At 51.7% G+C, this 21,342-nt stretch overlaps 1 protein-coding gene across 29 annotated transcripts in view; it reads right to left on the bottom strand.

Annotated features, from left to right (window-relative positions):
• The window catches only part of SSBP3 (single stranded DNA binding protein 3), a 168,446-nt gene extending 153,324 nt beyond the window's left edge, over positions 1–15,122 (bottom strand). For 25 of the 29 annotated variants that reach the window (XM_081493049.1, XM_081493046.1, XM_081493047.1 and 22 more), the window contains exons 1-4: positions 14,684–15,122; positions 13,609–13,681; positions 13,324–13,385; positions 10,608–10,692 (exon numbers count right to left, since the gene is read on the bottom strand). In XM_081493049.1, the coding sequence (XP_081349175.1) occupies positions 10,608–10,692; positions 13,324–13,385; positions 13,609–13,681; positions 14,684–14,739 (276 nt within the window). In that variant the 5' untranslated portion in view covers positions 14,740–15,122. Of the gene's footprint in view, positions 1–10,607; positions 10,693–13,323; positions 13,386–13,608; positions 13,682–14,683 lie in introns of those variants that run through there. The other 4 variants (XM_081493069.1, XM_081493075.1, XM_081493058.1 and 1 more) reach the window with 3 other exon arrangements.
• Between the last annotated feature and the right edge of the window lie 6,220 nt (positions 15,123–21,342).

Below are 21,342 nucleotides of genomic sequence, written 5' to 3'. Positions count from 1 at the left end.
TGCAATGCAGGAGAACCTGGTTCGATTCCTGGGTCGGGAAGATCTGCTGGAGAAGGGATGGACTACCCACTCCAGTATTCTTGGGCTTCCCTTGTGGCTCAGCTGGTAAAAAATCCGCCTGCAATGTGGGAGACCTGGATTCGATCCCTGGGTTGGGAAGATCCTCTGGAGAAGGGAAAGGGTACCCACTCCAGTACTCTGGTCTGGAGAATTCCATGGACTGTGTAGTCCATGGGGTCGCAAAGAGTTAGACACAACTGAGCAACTTTCACTTTCACATGGCTTCAAAAATAAAAACCTTGAGAGGTAGAAAAAAAGACAAGCCTCATTTCACATCATTTCTTATCACAAATAAACCAAGGCTCACAAAGGCCAAATGACTTAGCCAAGGCCACCTGAAAGAACCTGATCAGAATCTGATCCCTGGTTATCGAAGTCCAGATCCTGTGTGCTATCATGACACTGCTTTAGTCCCATCACCAACCAGCACAGGACCAGGCATGCAGCAGGCACACAGGAATAATCGCCTACCAGCCAACTGCTATCCTCAGCCAGCATGGCCAAAGCCATGCTCTGTCCATTCCAAGAACTCACAAAGCTGTAGCCAGCATCCTGGGCTGGGGAGAGGTCTGCCACCCCAGAGTCTGCTCTCTCAAACAGCCTTTTGTGACTGGGAGAGAAGGATCAGAGGAAAGCCTCAGACAGGGGCCTCAGGGAGCAGCTGTGCTTCTTAAGGTCAGAGGACTGTAAAACAGAAGTGAAATGTCAGGCGCTTCACCCAAATACACAAAGAACAGGGGACACAAAGCCCGCCTCGGAGCTGTGCAAACAGCTGTCACCGGGAGGGAACGGGGAATTTGGAAGGCTGGGCCAACCTGGGTCAGACAGGATGCCCTGAGACCTATTCTCCAGATTCTTGCTGCGGCCGGAGCCTGAGCCCTGCAGATGTTCAGACAACACCCTCCACAGGGGGCCGGGGACCATCAGCCCCACCCACCCACCTCAACGGCAGACAGGCAGGAGGAGCTGCCACCCAGCAGGGACAAGTGACAGACTTCAAGCAGGAATCATTGCTTGTTCAGCTCTGCAGGTATCTGCTGGTCACCTCTCACAGGCTCCAGGCACTAAGAACACAGCAGCAAATACAAAAGGCAGAGGTCCCCAGGAACCACCAGGCACCACTCCAGAAGCAAGGCAGAGAATCAATTTGCCCAGGGACCCTCAGAGGCGGGAATAACTCCCTCTTTATCACCCATCAGGACACTGAGGTCAGCCATCACTTGTCACTTGGCCAAAGTCACACAACCTACAGCACCCAAGGTTCAACTTCAGCCTTTTCTGGATAAGTGGCTTTCAAAGTTTAGACTGAGACTCACAATAAGGCAAATTTTACATCGAAAACCCAGGGCACCTGTTTATTTACAGGCATCCAAAAACTGCTGAAAAAGAGAAGCTTCCTGAAACAATGCTTATGTTTACTCTTTGTGATGCCGAGTTTCATTTTTTTGTTTTGGTGTTTTGTTTTGCTGCACTGCTGCAGTATGCAGGATCTTAGTTCCCCAACGAGGGATCAAACCTGTTCCCCCTCTGCCCCCTGCAGCAGAAGCACGGAGTCTTAACCACCAGGCTGCCAGGGAAACTCCAATGTCTTTTCTTGTAATTGCTGGTTCATGACCTACTAAGTTGATTTCACCAGGCACTAATGGGTCACAACTCACAGTTACCATTCACTACTTGTCCATCTCCATTAAAGTGCATATTTATTTAACATGCTTGATCCCTGGGAAAGGGATCAAACCCTTCTCTCTTTTCAAGGCCTGGAACCTAGCTCACCACCCTCAGGATTTACTCAAAATTGCAACAGGCCCCAACAGCAGGGGCAGCAGAAAGGGGATGGAGATAAGGGCTCCTGGCCTCAGGAGCTTTCCATCTAAAATAGGGACCTCCGTCACTCTATTTCCAGACAACAAATAGCAAATGAGTAAAAGTCACAAAATTCCAGGGGGTGGGGGAAGGTGAGTGTTTCCTTGGGGGTGGTCTTGGCAGGCCAGGGGAGGCAGCCACATTCCAGGCTGGCATCTGCTCTATGGCAGGGCTGGTTGGCAGGGGGGCAAAAATCCCATCTCAGGTACCAAATAGAAAAACCAGGCCTGGATCAGAGGGGGCAGGGGAAGTTCCAGATAGGTCGAGCAAGGAAAGCAGTGACAAGAGGAAGATACGGACACTGACTACACAACACCGGCCAATGCTGGCCAGGAGCGTTGAGTCGGCAGTTCATCCATAGGAGCAGCGGGGCTGGTTTGGAGGCTGCATGTGTGAACCCCCTCTCCCAATCACTTGTGGTTGCTTGAAGAAGGTGGATTCCAACATAGGGACCCAGAGTGCTAATCAACCAACAGGTAGTTCGTGCGTGCCAGGAGCCCACCTCTCACACGAGCATCGTCCTGCTGCTGCTTCCCTTTAGGCTCTCGGAGAGCCAGAGCTCGTACCAGGCCTGAAGTGAGATAATAAGAATGAGAGCACCAGGAGCTGCCTGGTTAGGACCTGATGCTTTCATTGCCACGGCCCAGGCTCAATCCCTGGTTGGGGGAACTGAGATCCCGCAAGCTGCATGGCATGGCCAAAATTTAAAAAAAAGAATGACAGTACAAGTTTGTGTGGCACTTACACTGTGCCAGGCACTATACATATCATGTATGCGTGTGTGTGTGTTTAATGTGTGTGCATGCATAAGCTCATCCAATCCTCGGAACAACTTCATGAGGTAGGTACAGCTTTATTAACCCTGTTTCACACTTGAGGAAACTGAAGCACAGAGAGGTTAATTAAGGTGCCCAGGTTCACACAGCTTGGAAGTGCAGCAAGGCAGCACGGGGCAGAGCAAAGAGTCATGGAATCTGATACAGTTTACAGGTTTGAGTCCTACTGGTCACTTCCAGTGGGGCATCTTTTCTCTCTGGGCCTCAGGATACCTCCTTGTAAGATGGGGCCTCCAGTCCTCCCACCTGCAACCCTGCCATCTACACACATCACATGAAGTACCCTTCCCGACCACCACACAGAAATGGGACTGTTGTCCTACTCCCTCTACCAGTCCGGATGCTTTGCATCTGCTCTCTAAAAAGGGCAAGTCTTTTTAAGCACTTATCGCATCCTGAGCAGCATCTGTCTCTTCCACTAGACACTGAGCGCATCAGGCACTTAGTAATTGGACTGAATCAACACCTCCGAACTTGGCAAGTGTCTTCTGCTCCTGGTCTGGGGGCCAGCTGACCAAGACCTCAGGCTCCTCCCAGGAAGTCAACAGAGATGGTAGCCCACGTGCCCAGAACCAGCTTCCAGTGGACCCACAAAGGCTGACACACGCCCTCCTAGCCTCCTCCTTAAGGCCTCCTCCTTAAGGCCCTTCGCAGGGACTCCACACTCAATCCAAACCTCAAGTGAGGCCCGAGGCCAGCCAGAGCAACATGCATACCAAAGAGGACAAAGACTGCAGGGCTTCCGAGCCTGGTCACCCTTAAACAAGCATTTACAAGCAGGTCCCTCACAGCTGGGTTTCCCTGGTGGCTCAGCAGAAAAGACTGCCTGCAATGCAAGAGATGTGGGTTTATCGCTGGGTGGGGTAGATCCCCTGGAGAAGGAAATGCCAACCCAATCCAGTATTCTTGCCTGGGAAATCCCATGGACAGAGGAGCCTGGCGGACTACAGTCCATGGGGTTGCAAGATTCGGACACGACTTAGTAACAAAACCACCGCCACCACTACTCCTACAGTTAACCTTACCTGGATGGTTTTCCATGCCTTTTTACAGCCACCCTCATGGCAGGCTGAGCAAGGATGACCCATGTATCTGCCTCCCAATCAAGAGAATGGTCCTTGAAAAGTAAAGACCCCTCCAGCTATCAAGGCGTGTGAAACAAATTTGCATTCAGGTTTCTGTTCGTGTCAAGTTGCAAGCTCTTCCCATCAAGCAACACGGGAGTGGAACAGGACTGCTCTGTCCGACACAGATAAGGGGCACAGATGCCTCAGGGGAGCATTTATCAGTGCCAGCCCATGCCAGGACCGCCTGTTCTACCCCTGACAGGGGTGTTGGAGGGAGACAAGACACTGGTATTGGAGGGAGGACTCCAAGACACACCAGAGGAGCCCAGGCACCAGAGGGCATCATCGGGTAGTTTAAGTGTCCAGTTCACAAGAGTCAACTTGCTCTCCCAGAAAAATATGCTGCTGCTGCTGCTGCTGCTAAGTCGCTTCAGTCGTGTCCGACTCTGTGCGACCCCATAGACGGCAGCCCACCAGGCTCCGCCGTCCCTGGGATTCTCCAGGCAAGAATACTGGAGCAGGTTGCCATTTCCTTCTCCAGTGCATGAAAGGGTAAAGTGAAAGTGAAGTCGCTCAGTCGTGTCCGACTCTTAGCGACCCCATGGACTGTAGCCTACTAGGCTCCTCCGTCCATGGGATGTTCCAGGCAAGAGTACTGGAGTGGGGTGCCATTGCCTTCTCCAAATATGCTGCTATCACCATCATATTAAAAGGTTCTGGGGGAGAACTTTAGGGCTTTAAAGAGAAAGGAAACTAACTCATCAAGCACTGGCCACTGGGAGACAACCATTTTACATACACAATCATACTGAACCCATACAACGAACCCATCCAAGAATCACCATTTCCCCATTCTACAGATGGGGAAACCAAGGCTCCAAAAGTCCGCCCTGCCAGGAAATGACAAAGTAGGAACGAGAACTCAGGTATCCATCCCAGCCACCAGTCAGAACCCAAACCTTTCAAAATCCAGAGGATTCAGGGTCCAAGGTGGGGGAGCGGCGGGGGGGAGTCGTAACACTGGAGAGAAACATTCCTAAAACTCATCTCAGCAAGGCTACAGAAAACCCCATTACCCTGGCGAATCAAAAACAATCATTATTGTTAATTTGCTCTAAGCTTCCAGCAACATGTATTAAAGAAGTTTATGTGAATCGTCTAATGCACTTGTGCCATGGTCAGAATTATTACCAAGCTAAAAAAGATTAATTTTTCTAAATACTCTAAACCCTAGACACTATTATAAAGGCTACAGCTAGTATAACATTTCTGTTATCTTGGCTGACAGGCCCTCAAACACACACACCTCCCCTTTGCCGCTCTGGCTTAAGCTCACGCTCACACACACACACACACACACACACACTCACCCACAGAGGTGGGAAGGTCGAGGGAAGGGGCAAGGCAGCTCTGGCCCAAGGTCCCTGCTGGAGAACCCGCTCCCCTTGGAAAATCTAAATGGCCTAAGGGATGCTGCAAGGAGAGCTGGGTGTCTCCCAGCTCCCTTGGAGCGGTGGCTGGCACTCAGTTAACTCTTGGTCCAAGTCTGCAAAGGCTTAGCTAACAAAGATGGCATTATGCACAGACTGCAGCGCATGGCTGGTCTTGGAGTTCAAATGAAGTGACCACTGCCAAAAACTTTGTTTGGGTCCCCACCACTCCCCCGCCCCACCTCCCGCCTTGAAATAAAGGGCAAGGATTTGCAATTTGGGGTCTTGCTGCCACTTGAAACCCATTAAGGTGGCCACACTGCCCGGGTTCTGGCAAAAAGCAATTCCAGTTACTCATTTAGTGTTTAATTAGCTACCGATGGAGGAGTCTGGCAGCCTCTGGGGTTTAGAGGAGCTGCAACAAACAGGGCGGGAGCCCGAAGAAAGGCCACAACACGGTCTGAGCTCCAAGCAGAGCAGGGAAAGAAACAACTGTGTGTATGTTTTGTTTTTATAATCTGCCACACAAGGGTGCCAAGGGTCAGAGCCAAACACAAGGCCGTGAACTTGCCAGGACTTCTGGGCAGATAGCTAGGCCGGCTTATCGCGGGGGAGAGCACGCCCCCAGCTCCTCGGAGCCTGCCCTGCCCGCGATGCTACCCTCTCGCACCCCTGCTCCCAAAGGGTTCTGGCAGGCGTGGACACTCCGCGCCTGGCAGGAACCTCAGCTCAGCACATCCAAGGAGAGCCCTCTCAAATATCACTTTGCTATTTCAAACCCACCAAGGACGCTGGACCCCTGCCACAGAGCCACAAATACCTCAGCTCCCGTCCACACCCAGGACTCTGGGGTGCTTTTTGACTTTAACCAACCCGCCTGGAGAGACAGGCTCACAGCTGGGGGTGCAGAGTGTGGGGGTCAGCTGAGTCCTTCTGGGGTGTGCATAAGGGTAGGAGAGCCAGCTCCACCGAGGCTGACCTGAAAAGGGTCGAAAGTCTTCAGAAAAGGGAAACTGAGGCTCAACACCTGCCAAGGTCATGGACTCCACGTCCATTCTGAAACCCACGTTCTTCATTGGGGATGATGGATGGGGCTTGGGACAGCAACCACGAACCTACTGAAATCATGCACAAAGTCTCCTCTGTGGGGATACATGCATTTTCTAGAAGGGAAGGCCATAGCTTTTCTCAGATTTTTCCTGCCAAGACAGCCACTGCAATGTAACAAACTCCCTTTCCAGAGCCTGGGTCCCATCTCTGCCAATGACTCTGCAATTCACCTCACAGAGGCTTCATTTTAATTCTCCCCTGAATTATTTCTTCAGTGACTATACATGGGCCCGCTGTGGGTCAAATGCAAATACCTTCCCTCTGTTTTGTAGGAATTCTGTATCAAATGAAGGTTGTCAAAAGCTAGGAGGTAGAATTTGAAAAACTGGAGACTGGTCCCAGCTCTGCCACCTCCTGGCTATATGCCCTCAGACAAGCCATCCCAACTCCAGGCCTCAGTTTCTTCATCTGTAAAACGGGGGTCAGATTTAATAATAAAACCTGATCACCTGGCAGCTGTAAAGCCCAACTACAACCATGCAATGAAAAAGTTATGTAAAGTAGAGCAACCTGAGTGTCCCTGCTCTCCAGCACCTTCAACTCAGACACTGAGCGGGTGGGTAGGAGTGTCCACTCCAAGAAAGGCCAGGACCAGACAGACATTGGTGTCTAAGAGAACCCAAGGGCTTCATCAACATCTGAGAACCTCTGCTCTGGCCAGAGGGGAATAGCAAGGAAACAGCAGGCTGGGTCCCTAAGAGACTCCTCCCATGGCCTCAGGGCTCTGTGGACTTCAGGTAAACCAATTTCTCAGAAAAGTCCATTCCAGGGACTGAACCTGCGTCCCTCTGAGTTATATGTGGTCAACGTCAGGGCACTCTGGCTTATACATGATGAGCCAAGCAAACTGAAGTTGCCAGGTGTGGAGGGGTAGAAATAGACTGTGACTCAAATAAAAACTCACCAATTCAAAGAAATTTTCAATCTCCTCTCCACTGAGTCACCTGGTTCATTCCCAGCCCTGTAGCCTGGCTTGGACCACAGAGATGCACCTTTGAGGTCACCACACCCTAACCCACCACCAGGAAGCGGAGACCGCCTGCTCTTCCGCGATGAGGTCCTTCCCAGTCCCATGGGAGTCCCTTCTCACCCACGCCCCACACATACTCACTACCCACTGAGGCCCAGGCAGGTACCTGAGCTTCACGGAAAACCACGAGAACCTTTGAATTTCCTTGGTTGAAAACAGAAGGCCAGTTACCACACACTTATTTACACACTCCACTTTATGTTCTAAAAAGGATTTAAGGTAACACACATTAACACACATTAAAATCACCTAGTTCAAGACGACCCAGCAAAAACAAGTCACTGAAAGACCATCTTCCAATATTCTACCAGCTATTCCAAACCAGGTTATCACCGACCCCAGATTACCAAAATACCCAAAAATAGGTATTTTTTCTTACCCACGGTTCCTTAATCCCTTCATCCATTTAGTATCCATGCCTACTACATGCAAGGTATTGTGGGAGCTACAGAAATGAAGAGCACTGTAGATGAATAGGCTCTAGCATGGAAAAAATTAAGCTGTGGTTAGAAAGACAAACCTGAATGGGAAGTTGGCCGGAATAGGTGCAAATACATCTGCTGTGGATCTCTGGGGCCAAGTCTCAGCAGTGTTAGGAACACAGATTCTGGAATCAGTTATGACCTGTATTTAGATCCTAATTCTTACAGCTACGATAACCATTCTGTGCCTCGGTTTCTTCATCTGCAAAACGGAGTTAACAACATGCCTTCTCTCCCAGGGCCACTGGCAGCTTAAAACGCGAGCTTGAACCTAGAGCGCTCAGCACAGGAGCCCAGCACATCGAAAACCATCAACAAAGGCTTTGGACAGGTCATTCGTACAGACACTGAGATGAAGAAGTGATCAGAGTGCGCATGAAGCAAACTACCACCGAAGTCCTCCACGAAGAAGCTAAAAAGTGTACAGGCTGTGATGGATAAGAGAGGCTACGGCAGTAACTCTAGCTGGAAGGAATTACGGCAAAGAAGATGGTAGCTGTGGGACTGGAGAGACCACATGAAAACCTGAGAAGGACACAGAGAAAAGAGGGAGGGTTCCTTTTCGTCAGTTTCTTAAATATTTTTTTTAATATTCCCACTGCTTCTCTGTCATCTCTGCAACTCAATGGCCATCCCCCCTTAACTCGTTCACAATAAAGATGGTTTCTCCGTTCCCATCCCCCATTCATCACTCCAGCCCTCTTCTCACATGACCTGACTCTTGGGTTACATCACACCAAGTGGATCCCAATCCAGAAGAAAGTGTCCCAAGATTTGTGAGCCCTGGGCCTCAATCCCTGTGACTTCAGCTCTTGCTAGCATTTTCTAAAGGTCTACACCAACTTCAGCAATCTCTACACAATTCTGCTGCCCTCCCTCAACAAATGACTAAAAGAAAACCCATGCAAACTTGCACTGCCACCATACTGTTTTAAGACGGCAGACCAAACCACAAACTGCCAAAGAATCTTATGCTATTTACTAGGGAGCTAAACTTAGTTAAAAATCATTAACTTCTCTAAAAGACAGCACAGACATCCTACATCAAGAGAGTGACTTGAAATAGGTATCTCCACCAATCCCTACTCTTAACATGAAACCATCTGCATAGCAGTTAAATACAGGTCACAGAGGAACTGGCTGTCCACAGGTTTAAACACACAACACACACACACACACACACACACATGATTTTTACTAGGTAGAAAGGTCAAATTCACCAAGTATTTTTATATGGCTAATGTAACTCTTGGCTTCCGCCCCCAGCCTCCAGCCTCCAGCTCAGGAAACCCTATGATCACCACCACCAGTCTTCCCAGAAGAACCACATCACAAGTGAACCAGCCCTCTCACCTTTTATTACTCAAGGTTCACCAGGCCATAAGTACCATTTGCCAGCTTCTCTCCTTCAGCCCTGGAAAGGGCACAAGAACTGGTCAATCTCCTCAGCATCCCATACCCAGGAGTATTAACTTTACAGTCAACAAAATTTCATCACATTGAATATTCTCAAAATCAGGGAGCCTCCACCAGAGTCCCTAAGTCCTCCTGTTACACGGAGAAATTTTCACCACAAAGAGTCAGGGCGTGGGACTTCACCACTTGTGAAACTCAACCAAATGGGTTCTGCCCTCCCAGGCCAGTTTCAAACTGCACGCAGGGGATGAACATGGCCTGGACAAGTGGGTGGTCCCCGATGACATTCAAAAAATCAACTTCCGTGTCCTGGAGTTCAAGGGACCATTCCTCCCCACCTCAAGCACAAGTGGAAAATCAAATAATCCACTCTTGAGTGCACATGTGTGCACACACATTAGACACACACACAAACACTTAACCTTATACAAGACCAACAGGAAGCGAAGGAGGCCGGGAAGATCTTCAGATCCTTCCCCTTCCATCCCCCCCTCCTCCAGAAGATCCTAACCTGTTTTACCTGAAACAGTCGAAAATCTGACTCCACCCCAATTGGAGTCCAATTTTTTTTAAGGGGGGCTCAGTGGGAAATGGACATGCGGTAGATCTCTCTCTTATATGCATTTCATAACTCTTAAGAAACTTACCCAGGGAGAGGGACTGATAGAGTAGAAAGCACTATACAATGTGATCAAACTTTCTTCACAAGAACATTTTGAACACAGTATTATGCACCAGCCAAGGATCTCAAAGTATACATCTTAGTGGACACAACACAAGCCTCCCCACTCACAAACACACAATGAGCGTGCGCACACACACACCCAAAAACATAATCTGAATGATCACTCTGTGGAAAGTAACCTAAGAATCTATTTCACCAAAACCTCACTCAAAACACACCTTCTACTCCAAAACAAAAGTTTCATATCTGCTTTTTATTTTTCTTGATTGTGGTCAACTTTTTCACAAACCAGCACCAAAGAGGGTTGGTCACCCCCATCCCCCAGCAGACTGCCCAATCAGAACATAAACCCCACAGGGCTAAGCCCTGCACAACGCCATTTAATGCTCCAGATAGGTGTCTATGCTCTTTTGCATAATTACAACATCATGAAATACCATTTACCAAGTTAGACAGCTGCTGGAGGAGGGTAAGGGACGAGGGCAGCAGGAAGGTGGGCAGGACAGAAAGAAAGGCAAGGAGAAAACAAAGGCCACTGCCAACTGGCTGTGTATTTGCTATTGGTACTAAAGAAGTTCAAGCTATCCAACCCTGTAATTATTGCCAGGATTAAAAATTTGTTACTCACGTAATCATGAAAGGCTTTTGCTTCACTTGAATGTTCACAAGTGTCTCGCCTTTCAGGAGCTGCACAGTAAAGGTCCCAAAATACGCTGCAAGTCGAAAAATAAAATAAGATCAGGTTACTAATTATTACTTGTGTGCCCAATGGCAAGTGTACAATGCATGGTGCTAACAGCACCAGGTCTCCCCAAGGCTCAATCCCACCTTTTCAGCCTTCATTGGGCAAACTCAGTCTACAAAACAAAATGGACCTAACCTCTTCTGACAGCCTGGCATTTGTAGTAAGAGCAATAGTTCTCACCCTTCAGGCACCTACTATGTGCTGAATGCTGCATGCCCATGACACTGCTTGTAACCCCCAAGAGCTGTAAGGTGGGTGATTTTATTCCCACTTTATACAGAGGGCAACTAAGGCTCAAGCCCATTAGTGCAATACACCCGCGGATGCCCAGGGAGGACAGGTAGGAATCTGGATGAAAATCCATGCTTGTCTCATCTGTGCTCCTATTACCACCCCCACCTCCACCCAAAATGGCTGCATTTCATTAAAAGATTAAATCGTCAAAGTCACGACTATGATTCATACACACAGCAACCTGGCAATAAAGAGAACCTCCAGGTTCTTAACCCAGAGTCCATACCCCCAACCCCTGCCAGCTCACCCGCACTCTCACCCAGGCCCTCCCCCAAGGCATTCTATATAAAAACCATTCCTCCCCTACCCATCAAAGAACATAAACCCATCAGCCAAAGGTGAAGTTATGGATGACCAAGTATCTTGTTTTTCCACACTGACATAAAGCCCACCCCACCTCAGACAGCCACTTGTCCAGCAAAAGCAGGGTTGGGGGGCGAGATTTCCCTGTCTAATTCCTCTCCGTGATTTCTGTATGGTCACCCCAACCCTTTGCATTATGTGAAAACAGACAGACAAATCCTTTGTCAACCAATAAAACCCTATACAAACACGAGGTCGTCAGTGGTATCAACAAGCAGCCTTAGAAACCCTCTCTAGGTCAAGAGCCTGAGGCCCAGGGATAGGAACCCGCTTGAAGGGTAAAGTGTGCACCAGAGAGGAGGTCTGACTCCTGGACCAGCGCTCCTGTCGTCATCACAAACAGCCAGCCCAGAAGAAACCATCTTAACTGCCAGTTCTGTCAGCGGACAAGCATCTCACTCCAGGTGCGCAAGGAACGCAGCCTGGCCCTCTTCAGATCCGCTCTACCGCTTTCTCCCACTCCAAAGGCTGCGGTCATCTGCTCGGTGTCAAATCCCCACTGCCGGAGCCCAGCACGACACACTCTAGTTCCCAGGGCAGAGATAAGGTTGGAGAAGTTGTGTATGTGGGGGGGGGGGGGCGGGGGGGAGGGCAGTGATTAAGCACAGAACAGGATAATCGGGGACTTTTACTAACTGCAGAGGAGGACATTCTACTCCTACTAACAGCAGAACATTCCTTTCTGTGCTCTGAGGCTGCACACATTTGATTAACTTCCTCTACATGCTACATTTCTAACAAGACAAACTCCCTGGCCCCTTCTGAGTAATTTTTACTCATAAGCCTAAGTTTCTGCAAAGTCCGTGGTGGCCAGACCGGCCAGCCCCAACCACACAACTCCTCTCTGAAAACAAAAGCACAGAAGACCTGCCACCCACTCTTACAGGTAGAATCCTTACACCACACCAAACGCCTCCAACTTTGCAGTTGCGAGGTTGGCAGAAGTTAATTAAAAACTCATCTTCTCTGCAGCAAGTTAGAACAGACACTTCATCCCCCTGCATCTCAAAGACACTTGAAACAGTAACCCGAGCTGGTGGTCAGGTTAATGTGCTAAGATCCCAAGATGGGGCACTGAACTCCAGCAAAATATCAAAAGCCACTCGGCTCTCTTTTTCTTTTGAAAAAGATGTCAAAGACTCCACCAATCGGTCCCACAAAACACCCAGGTCTTACACTCAAAGCAACTGTTCCCGCTGAACCTAAGCCTCCCTCCTGGGGGCCTGCAAACCAGGAGCAGATCTGTGGTGGTCCCAGGCAGGCAGGGCCCAGGTGCCTGGGAGAGGGTCACAGAAACAGCCCCCAACTACCAATGACAGGCATTTGCCAGGTCTCAGTAAAATGAAACCTGGAGGTTTTAGGGCTATTTAGAGGGGTGGGGGTTTGGGGGTGGGAACATCCAGTTAGTCTGAATCAGTATCTTTAACTGAAGTAGCAGCCTCCTCTTGTTCTTTCTCAGGGTGCCTGGAAAAGGTCCCCATGGATCTTTCTCTCAAAGTTTCAAGCTCATAGGAGAAAAACGAAGGGACAGGCCAGTTGTAAAACAGACCTGGTATCCCCGCCACCGGTCCTGCCCCACCCCCACTCCCTCTAATTAAAGCAGCATGCAGAATTGACAAAAATCCTTCCAGGTTTTTTCCAAGTCCATGCTTAGTGCCTCAGAGTGAGATGTAAAAGTAAGGCATTTCTATTGCAACACTAGGAGTGATTAGTAGGTTCTCACCAGTGGGAAAAGAGAAGGCAGAAACTTCAGGCATCGACCTCTTCTGCCCTTTCCCTTCTCTGCCAGTCCTGGTCTGAGGGCCCAGAGGCACCCTGCTCTCTACAATGCTGAGGACTAAAGCATGGGGAGCCTGCTCTAGACCTCCTGTCTTTGTTCACTTGGACCCCGGGGGGCTCAGAACAAAACAAACACACACACAAAACTATCACACAAACTTACCACCACCAGGAGTGCAAAAACCCAGGCGGTTCTCCCAACGTGATGTTTTTTTCCCATCGAATCTAGAATGGAGAGAACAGAGACAGCTCAGGGCAGCAGAAGGAAGGGGTGGGCTGGGGGCTTCCCGGAGCCAAAAGGCTGTGAAGACCAACTAACAATAAATGCCAAAAGGTGATAAAAATTCAAAATGGTGGCCACAGTGGCTGCTCCAGAAAACAAAGGCTTTAAGAACGATGGGGAGGAGGGGGTGTCAAGAAACTGGATGATTGGGGGAGTTCCACTCACCTCCGACAAGAAGGTCTGTGCAGATTTCTGTGCTCCTACGTGCAGTAAATATTCGTAGACATATAAAGCTAACCTGGAAAGTGGGCAGGGGGCACACAGAGAGAGAGGGAAAGCGTCAGATCACACTGGGTGCTCGCTCCTGGACCTTGCCAGCCAGCTTCCAACCCTGTCCGTGCTGTCCCATTGTGGCCCCGACCAGAGGTGAGCAGCTAGATCAGTCCTGCCTAGGGCCAAGGGTGCGAGCAGTTAGGGGGTGGGTACCAAGAGACGCGTTTACTTCAAGCCGCGGGGGCTGGAGAGCAGCCCCCGAACTTGAACTTTCAAGTAGCGTCGGGACCAAACCCACCTAGGTCTCTCAAACTCGCAAACCGCCCGACCCCAGAGCCTCGCTCCTTTTCCCAACCTACTCCTTGCCACCCACCCACCCTCTCCCCAGTTTTAAGGGTCCGAGGAGACTCAGCCCTGGACTCCGGGGTGCTCCGCGCGCTCTGGAGAGGGCAGCAAAGCGCCGCCCTCACCACCTCCCCCCAAAACAAGTGTCCCCCAAGCTAGGGCCAAGCCGGCGCCGCCGTCCCTGCCCAGCCCGGCGCCCCGGAGGGCGCGGGGCCGGCGGTGAGGCCGAGAGCAGGGAAGGCAGAGCGCTCCCGGCCGAACAAAGCCCCCGGCACGCACTCCTCAAGCCGCGGGCGGACAAAAGGAGCCTTCGGGGCTGCAGAAGCCACGCGCCCCCTGCCCGCGCCCGGTGGGCAAAGTGCGGTCACCGCCGCGAGCTCCCCGGCCGGGGCAGACGCCCCGGCTGGCTCGCAGGACCTCGCCCACCCCTCTCCGCGGGCCCCCGCGCCCGGCACGCCCCGAGGCCACCAAGTGCCCCCTCCCCGGCGGCGCCCCCCAACGCCCCAACCTCCGCCGGCTCCCAACAATGGGCTCTCCTACGCCGCCCGCCGCGGCCTCGGGAAGGGGCCAGGCTGGCGGCGCCGGGGCCCGGAGCGCAGCAGCCCCCGCCCGCCCACCTGCCTCCCACCACCCGCCCGCAGCCCGGCGGCGGCGCGGCCGCCACTTGGAAAATAGGGCTTACTTTTCCCGAGCCTGCCCGTCCGAGGGCACCGCCGAGCCTTTGCCTTTGGCAAACATCGTTTGCAGAGAAGAGGACGCCGAGCCTCCTTGCCGCCGCCGCTACCGCTCCGGCTGCTCCCGAGCTGCCCCCTCGCTCCCGGCCCCCTCCCCGGTGCTCGCTCGCACACTCGCTCGCGCTCTCCTCGCCGCGCTCCCCTCCCTCCCCCCCAGGCGCTGGCTCCGCGCTCTTTCCAGCTGTCAAAGCGTCAGCCCCGGCCGCGGCCCCATCGCCCTGGAACTCCTCCCGCGCCGGCTCGGCCTGGAGTGCCGGTGCCGCCGCCGCCGCCGCTCGTCCGCCGGCCCGGCTGCCCGCTGGCTCGCTCGCGCGCCCGCCCGCCCGGCTCCGCCTGCGCCGCCCTCTGCGCCTCCGGCACCGCTGCCGCCGCCGCTGCCGCTGGTCTACTTGGAGCTCAACCGAACGTGGCTACCCCGGCGAGGGATCGAGGCGGGCGTCAACGTCCCGCGATTGATTGGCGCCTCGGCCAATCTGCGCGCGGGGGCGGGCCCAGGGCGGCCCGGGAGGGACGCCCTGTCAGCGCCGGGCCGCGGCAGTCCCCGCTGAGGCCGCCACCGAGGAGCCGCTGTCCCTGCTCCTGCGGGCTAACTGGGGGTGTCCAGGGGCGCGAGCCTCTGTTTCCTCTAGATGTAGGGAGAGGACGCGAATCGAGACGGGGGAGCTCTAGTCTCCCGGCCCCCGCGAAGAGGGGTCCGACCCGCGGTCTCCGCGGCGTGGACCCCTGGGGAGCGGGTCAGGGGTGGAGGGAGCTGCGGCATAGTCGGAGGGGAGGGGGCGCGGACCCCTGAGCCGAGCACCGCTGGCTCCCTCCCGCCACGTCCCTCTCCCTTATCTGCCCCTCACCTCCCCCCGCCTCAGCCCGCGCCAGCCCAGCCCTGATCTCCCCCTCCCCCTCGCCTGCCCTTCCCGTGGGCTCCGACCCCGACCCCCTCCCCAGACTCCCACTCGCCCCCACCCTTGACCGCCCCGCCCGCGGTCCTCATTCTCGCCTAGTCTGGCCTCGGAGCGCCGGGCCCGGGGCTCCACGCTGAGAGCTGGGCGGCTCGAGCCGGCGCCGAGGCGCGCGGCTGCTCCTTTACTAGATCATTAAAATACTTTGGAAAACCCCAAAGTGGAGTCGCGCGAAAATGGCCCTTGGCCTGCTTTGGGGAACCTGGGGGAAGGGACTGAGGATTTGGGCTAAGAGAAGGGAGAGTGATTGCTCCCAAATTTCCAAGGTCTGCCCGCCCTAGCAAGTTAGCCCCTCGGCTTCTCAGGGAGAGATGGTGCCATTCGGGGGGGGGGGGTGTCACCTGGGCGCCCCGCTGCGCGGAATGCGCGCCACAGAAATCTGCAAACTTCAAATAAATGGAGCTAAATTGGGGAGTGGGGTACGAGAGCCAGGCGTGGGGGGAGGGGAAGCTTCCATTGTCCGTGACCCAGGTGTACAATGGGAAATTGAGGGGGGCTGGCAGAGTGACCCAGCTATTTGCTGCTAACTCCTTTTCGCTCACGCCGAGAACCCGAGGACACACTGAGTGTCCCTCATTAGACACTCTTACGACGAGAAACCAACCAAACAGGGCAAGACTCCCCCATTTTCAGACTGTTTTTTAGAGCGCGGTTCTCTTTAAATGTGATAAAACACTGTCTCTTTAAAAGAGTCAAGCAGAAAAAGCTGTGTAAGCGCTGATTGGCTGCCTGTTTGGATACATCTTTAGGGGAGCCTTGAAACTGTTAGCCTAGGTTGATTTTTTTTTTTAACTGCGCTGTTCCAATAAACAAGTAACGCCCCTCCCCCTAACATGCCTCGCACCAAACAATTAAAGGATAGGTCAGTGTCCTGGGGAAAACACGTTTCAAGTAGGAAAACTCAGAACTAGATTCAACAAAATAAGGGATAATTCACTACCATTAAAGTTTGCCTATTTTGATTTGTCGACGAGAGAAGAAGGGGCTTTAAAAAGAAATGCCCCTGCAGCAAACAGACGGTATTGGTTCAGGAAGGAGACTCTGGGTGCATTTTTGGAATAATGTTCTACTCAGTGTAACAGCTTCCCTAAATTAGAATACAGCCAGGCCCTACCAATGCCTCTGGACGCACTCTGTCCTCTGCTGGGACCTAGAGCTTGCAGGGAAAGGAGGTAGAAAAAGGGAAACACTCCTTGTCTCTGGTTGTCTGTGTGCTAGCTCTTAGTTTAAAGGTTTTGTGAATGAGGGAAGCATGGAGGTTGGGAGGGAGTTGAAATACAACGATGGGGAGAGAAGGAAATAATTACAGTTATTTTTCCCCCAGGCGGTTTAATTTAATAGGGCTAACTTAAGGTACCTTAGAGCCCACACTAATTAAATTGGCCTGCTCATACCCTTCCCCTGAACTTCTATTTTTGATGGGCTAGGAATGGCCAGGAATGGCTTGTCAACAGACTGACTCACAAGAAGCCTGACTCATCTTGGGTCTGCAAGGCCCACAAATTATGAGTATCATGAGTGTGGGTTAGGTCTTGGCTCAAGAAAAATACTCCCCTTCTCTGGACCTGTCTCTATCAAGTTAGCCATGCTCTGTCAGAGTCAGGGTTGCAACACAGCTATATCTGTGCATCATTTTCCTCATCTGTCAAATGGGAAAGGGGGATCTTTAATATCTCTTTAGAGTCTGATGTTCTATGACGCTAAGATTTCCTTTCTATAGTTTTCTTTTCTCACACCCCACCCTGAAAAAAAGGACGACTACCTCCTTCCAGAACAGGTGTGGCATGCTTTTGAGGAACCTGTGCCAAGCTCTCTGTCCCTGTGGTCTGCCCTTCCCTGGAACTTGACAGAGAATGTTGGTAGGTTGGTGGTGAAGCTAAAAGAGATAGTAGGCAGATCGAGAAAGGAGGGTGCCATAGCCTCCCAGCCTGCTTGAGAGAGGGTAACTGATGGGTTCTCAGGAAGCGGGACCACTCAGCAGCCCCAGCATTATGACCCAGAATGCAGTCAGATCAGAAGCAAACACCCTACCCAGGAATGGCACTGTCTCTGTGGAGCAGCTGAGGGACTAACATGACAGGTGGGCAGAACTTGGAAATTTGGGAGCAATGCCTCTTCACTTAGGTCCTCCATCCATTCCCCCAGGCTACTTTTCTCTGTTGGATCTCCCAATATCTCCCAATGGACCTTCCCGGCCACCACCTTCCACCACCTCCTCTGGCCTAGTCTCTCTGCCTGGAGTGCCTCCCACCCCACCCCTCTTCTTTGATCATTCTTTAAGGCTTACATCCCCTCCAGTGCCTCCTCCATGAAAACCTCCCTGTTTTTCACTCCAGGAGTAAAACTCATCCCTCTAACCCTCTGCTTGGTCTAGTTTTTTGCTTAACTTCCAGTAGCTCTCTGTTCATTCTGCCCATTGTTGTAGCCATTTGTTTACTGTCTGTCTCCCCAGCCAGAGGTGGTGGGGGGGGAGTGGGAAGGAACCAACTCTGAGTCATCTGTGTCTCCAGCACCCAGCCCGGGTGCAATACCTGTATGCAGTTAACACTCCATGCACATACCAGGGGCTACAGGGAACAAGAGAGGAAAAAGTGATCCCATTCCCCAAAGTCACTCGGGAATAGGTAAGGAAATAAGAAATGGTCACCACCAACAGTAAGATTAGATAGGACCATACCCTCAGCTCTGCCCCACCGCCTGAACTACAACAGCTTGGAAGTACTGTACTTTCAGTTCCCAGAATTCACCAAGCTATTTTACACATCCACCCTAGGTTTGTTCTTTCTTCCTCGCTCTCTATTCCCCCCTCCCTCCCTTCTTCCCTCTTTCTTTCCCTTCTTTCTTTTCATTTAGGACATGTTTATTGAGCGCCTACTGTGTACTGAGCACTGTTCTAGGCAGTGGGTAATAAACCAGGCAAAATTCCAGGGAGCTTACACTGGTGTGAAATCCTCTGCCCCCAAGCGTCTTCCTGTTACAGACTCCTAATATTCTAAAATTCAGCCTGGGAAAGCCTTCCCAGGACGCCCTCTAGGAGCTCCTGGTCTGGGCCAGAAGTCCCCTGGCAGCCCCTCTGCCTCTCCTTAACCATGACCTTTGGTTGGCAGCCCCTCTGCTTCTCCCTGACCATGATCTTTGGTTGACCACTGTGCATGAGTGTGGTCTATGTGCAGTGGCCCCACAGGAATGTGAGTACCTCTTCTCATGGTCAGGGAATAATCTTCATTCCCCTGTGGACCTTCAGTACCCAGCCACAGTGGTGAAAAGAGTGGGACAAGTGAGTAACTGAGTGATCAGAATGTGGAGGAACAAGCAGGTGGGGTGGAAGAGGTGAAGGAGAGGTGGATTCCCAGCTTGGGCTAGGATGGCCACTCCTTTACTCAGCTGCCAGAAACTAAGGGGCAGAAATCCTAGGCTCTGGGATCAGGTTGGTGGGGGCCAGGCCTCCAGAAGGTGGCACTTAAAGAGACTTCAGGCCCGTGGGCTCAACCTTGGTGGTTGTGCTTGCCAAAGATGCCAGAGGTTTGCAGCTCTATATCTGTGTTCCCCACAACTGCTGAGAGGCTGGGGGTTGCCCCGCTGTTCCTCCAACTCCCCCACTGAGGGATGTTCAAATGGAGGCTGGGCATGCCGCCCATCCCCCTCCTGCTCACTGGGTCCTGGAATTTCGAGGAGGCATCTCTGGTCTATACCTTGGACTACTCTGCCCAGCAAGGCTCCTGCCCAGGCTGATCCACCCCAAGTTTTTAGCAGAAGTTTCCCCAAGGCCTTTGGGGGCCTCCATGGGAGCAGTGCAAAATCCAGGTCCAAGGGACCTGGCTCAGGGCTTTGCTGATAAGACTTTAGGCAGGTGATTGTCCCCTCTCTGAGTCTGTGTGTGAAATGAGGATGTTAAATGAGGGAACTGATGGGGAGTCACTTGCTGGGCTGTTAGTCAACACTGGCAGAGCCCACAGTTCTGACACCTCTGGACAATGGAGAGCCACTACTCTGATGGTTGTGTGGAGGCTCCTCGGAGACAGTAATTGGGGAAACATTTTGTAAATGGAAAATGATGATTATTCCTGATGTTATTAGCCTAGCAGAGCCAGCAAACAAAGAGGTGCTCAGGAAGAAGGAAAAGGATTTAAGTTTAAAAATCAAATGTATTTTTACAACGTCTTCTGAAGGACATAAACTTGTCCTGAGCCAACCTGTAGGAAAATGGATTTTAGGCAATTTTTTGGGTGGGTTTAGTTCTGTCTGGAAAGTACCTACTATGTGCTGAGCCTTGAGCCAGGGACACTTAGAAGTACAAGAATATGCAAAGCAGGGTCATGCCAGGGGGCCCTGGGGCTAGGGTGGTGAAGCTCTGGTCCTTCCTCAGTTCCTACTGCACCTACCCCACCTCCTGTCCAGAGTGCCTGGCCTGGAGTTCAGTCCCATGAACTCAAGGAGAAGCCTCCATAAAGCTTTCTGCTGTGTCCAGTCCCAGGAGAGTGTTCCTCCCTTGCCTCTTCCATCCTGCCTTGGGCCAACATGCCTCTGTTTTCATTCACCTGCCACATCTTTGCTCCTGCTATTCCCTTTGCCTGGAACACTTTCTCCCAAATCAAGGCTTCCCCTTATTCCCTCACTCCCCCCAAGTCCCTGATCAGACATCACCAGAACCCTCCCTAATGGACCTCTATAAAATGGCACCTGCTCCCCCCTTATCCTGTTCTGTTTTTCTCCATAGCAACCATTACCACCTGACATATGTTTGTTTATTTTTTTCTTACCTATTTCCCTCATTAGAATTTAAGCACTGTGGGTGGGAGTTTTATCCTCTCTTTTAGAGCTGGTACTCAATAAAAATGTGTTAAATGTTGAATAAAATAATTCACTTAGCAAAGGCTTCCTGAACATCTGGCATGGACTGGGCATCGCAGTAGTTGCTAAGAATATAGATAGTCTCCTTCTGTGTGAAGGTTACAGCCCAGCAGAAAAGTTGGGGTTAATTCTGTAGGTACACAGGTAAACATGTTCTGATGAACTGGGCCAAGGAGAGGATGATCCCATAGGAGAAGGTGTGGTAGTCAAGGAGGCCTTCTCTGTGGAGGTGATGTTTGAATTCTAAAGGATGTGTGAGAGTGAACTCCTAAAGGGAGAATGTTCCAGGCTGGGAAGGGAAGTCTCTTCAGCAGAGAGGAGGCTGCCAGGTGGAGTTATTGCTAGCTGGTCCTCATGGCAGGAGCAGAATGCCCAGCCATTCTGCAGGTGTCCCTTGCCATGGTATCAGAGAATCCCCAGAGCGAAAAACAAGAGCTCTTTCCCACAGCTAAGGAGAGGTACTGTGGGGTAATGCGTCAGGTAGGGTGTTACCGTAGCAATGCATGGGAGCTAAGTCACTTCGGTCATGTCTGACTCTTTGCAACCCTATGCACTATAGCCCACCATGCTTCTCTGTCCATGGGATTCTCCAGGCTAGAATACTGGAGTGAGTTGCTATGCCTGTAGCAATGGCTGGAGTGAAAACGGGCTGACCACTTTCACACGCATCATGATGGCAACTATGGAATGAGGCAGAAAGAAAGAAAATAGCAAGTATTGGCAAGCATGCAGAGAAATTGGAACCTTGGGCACTATTGGTGGGAATGTAAAGCTGTGCAGCCACTGTGGAAAACAGTATGGTG

This window comes from Giraffa tippelskirchi, chromosome 5, assembly GCF_054371585.1.
Source record: "Giraffa tippelskirchi isolate mGirTip1 chromosome 5, T2T-mGirTip1v1.2.pri, whole genome shotgun sequence".
Lineage (NCBI taxonomy): Eukaryota > Metazoa > Chordata > Mammalia > Artiodactyla > Giraffidae > Giraffa > Giraffa tippelskirchi.
This window is presented reverse-complemented; position numbering and strand designations above follow the sequence as displayed.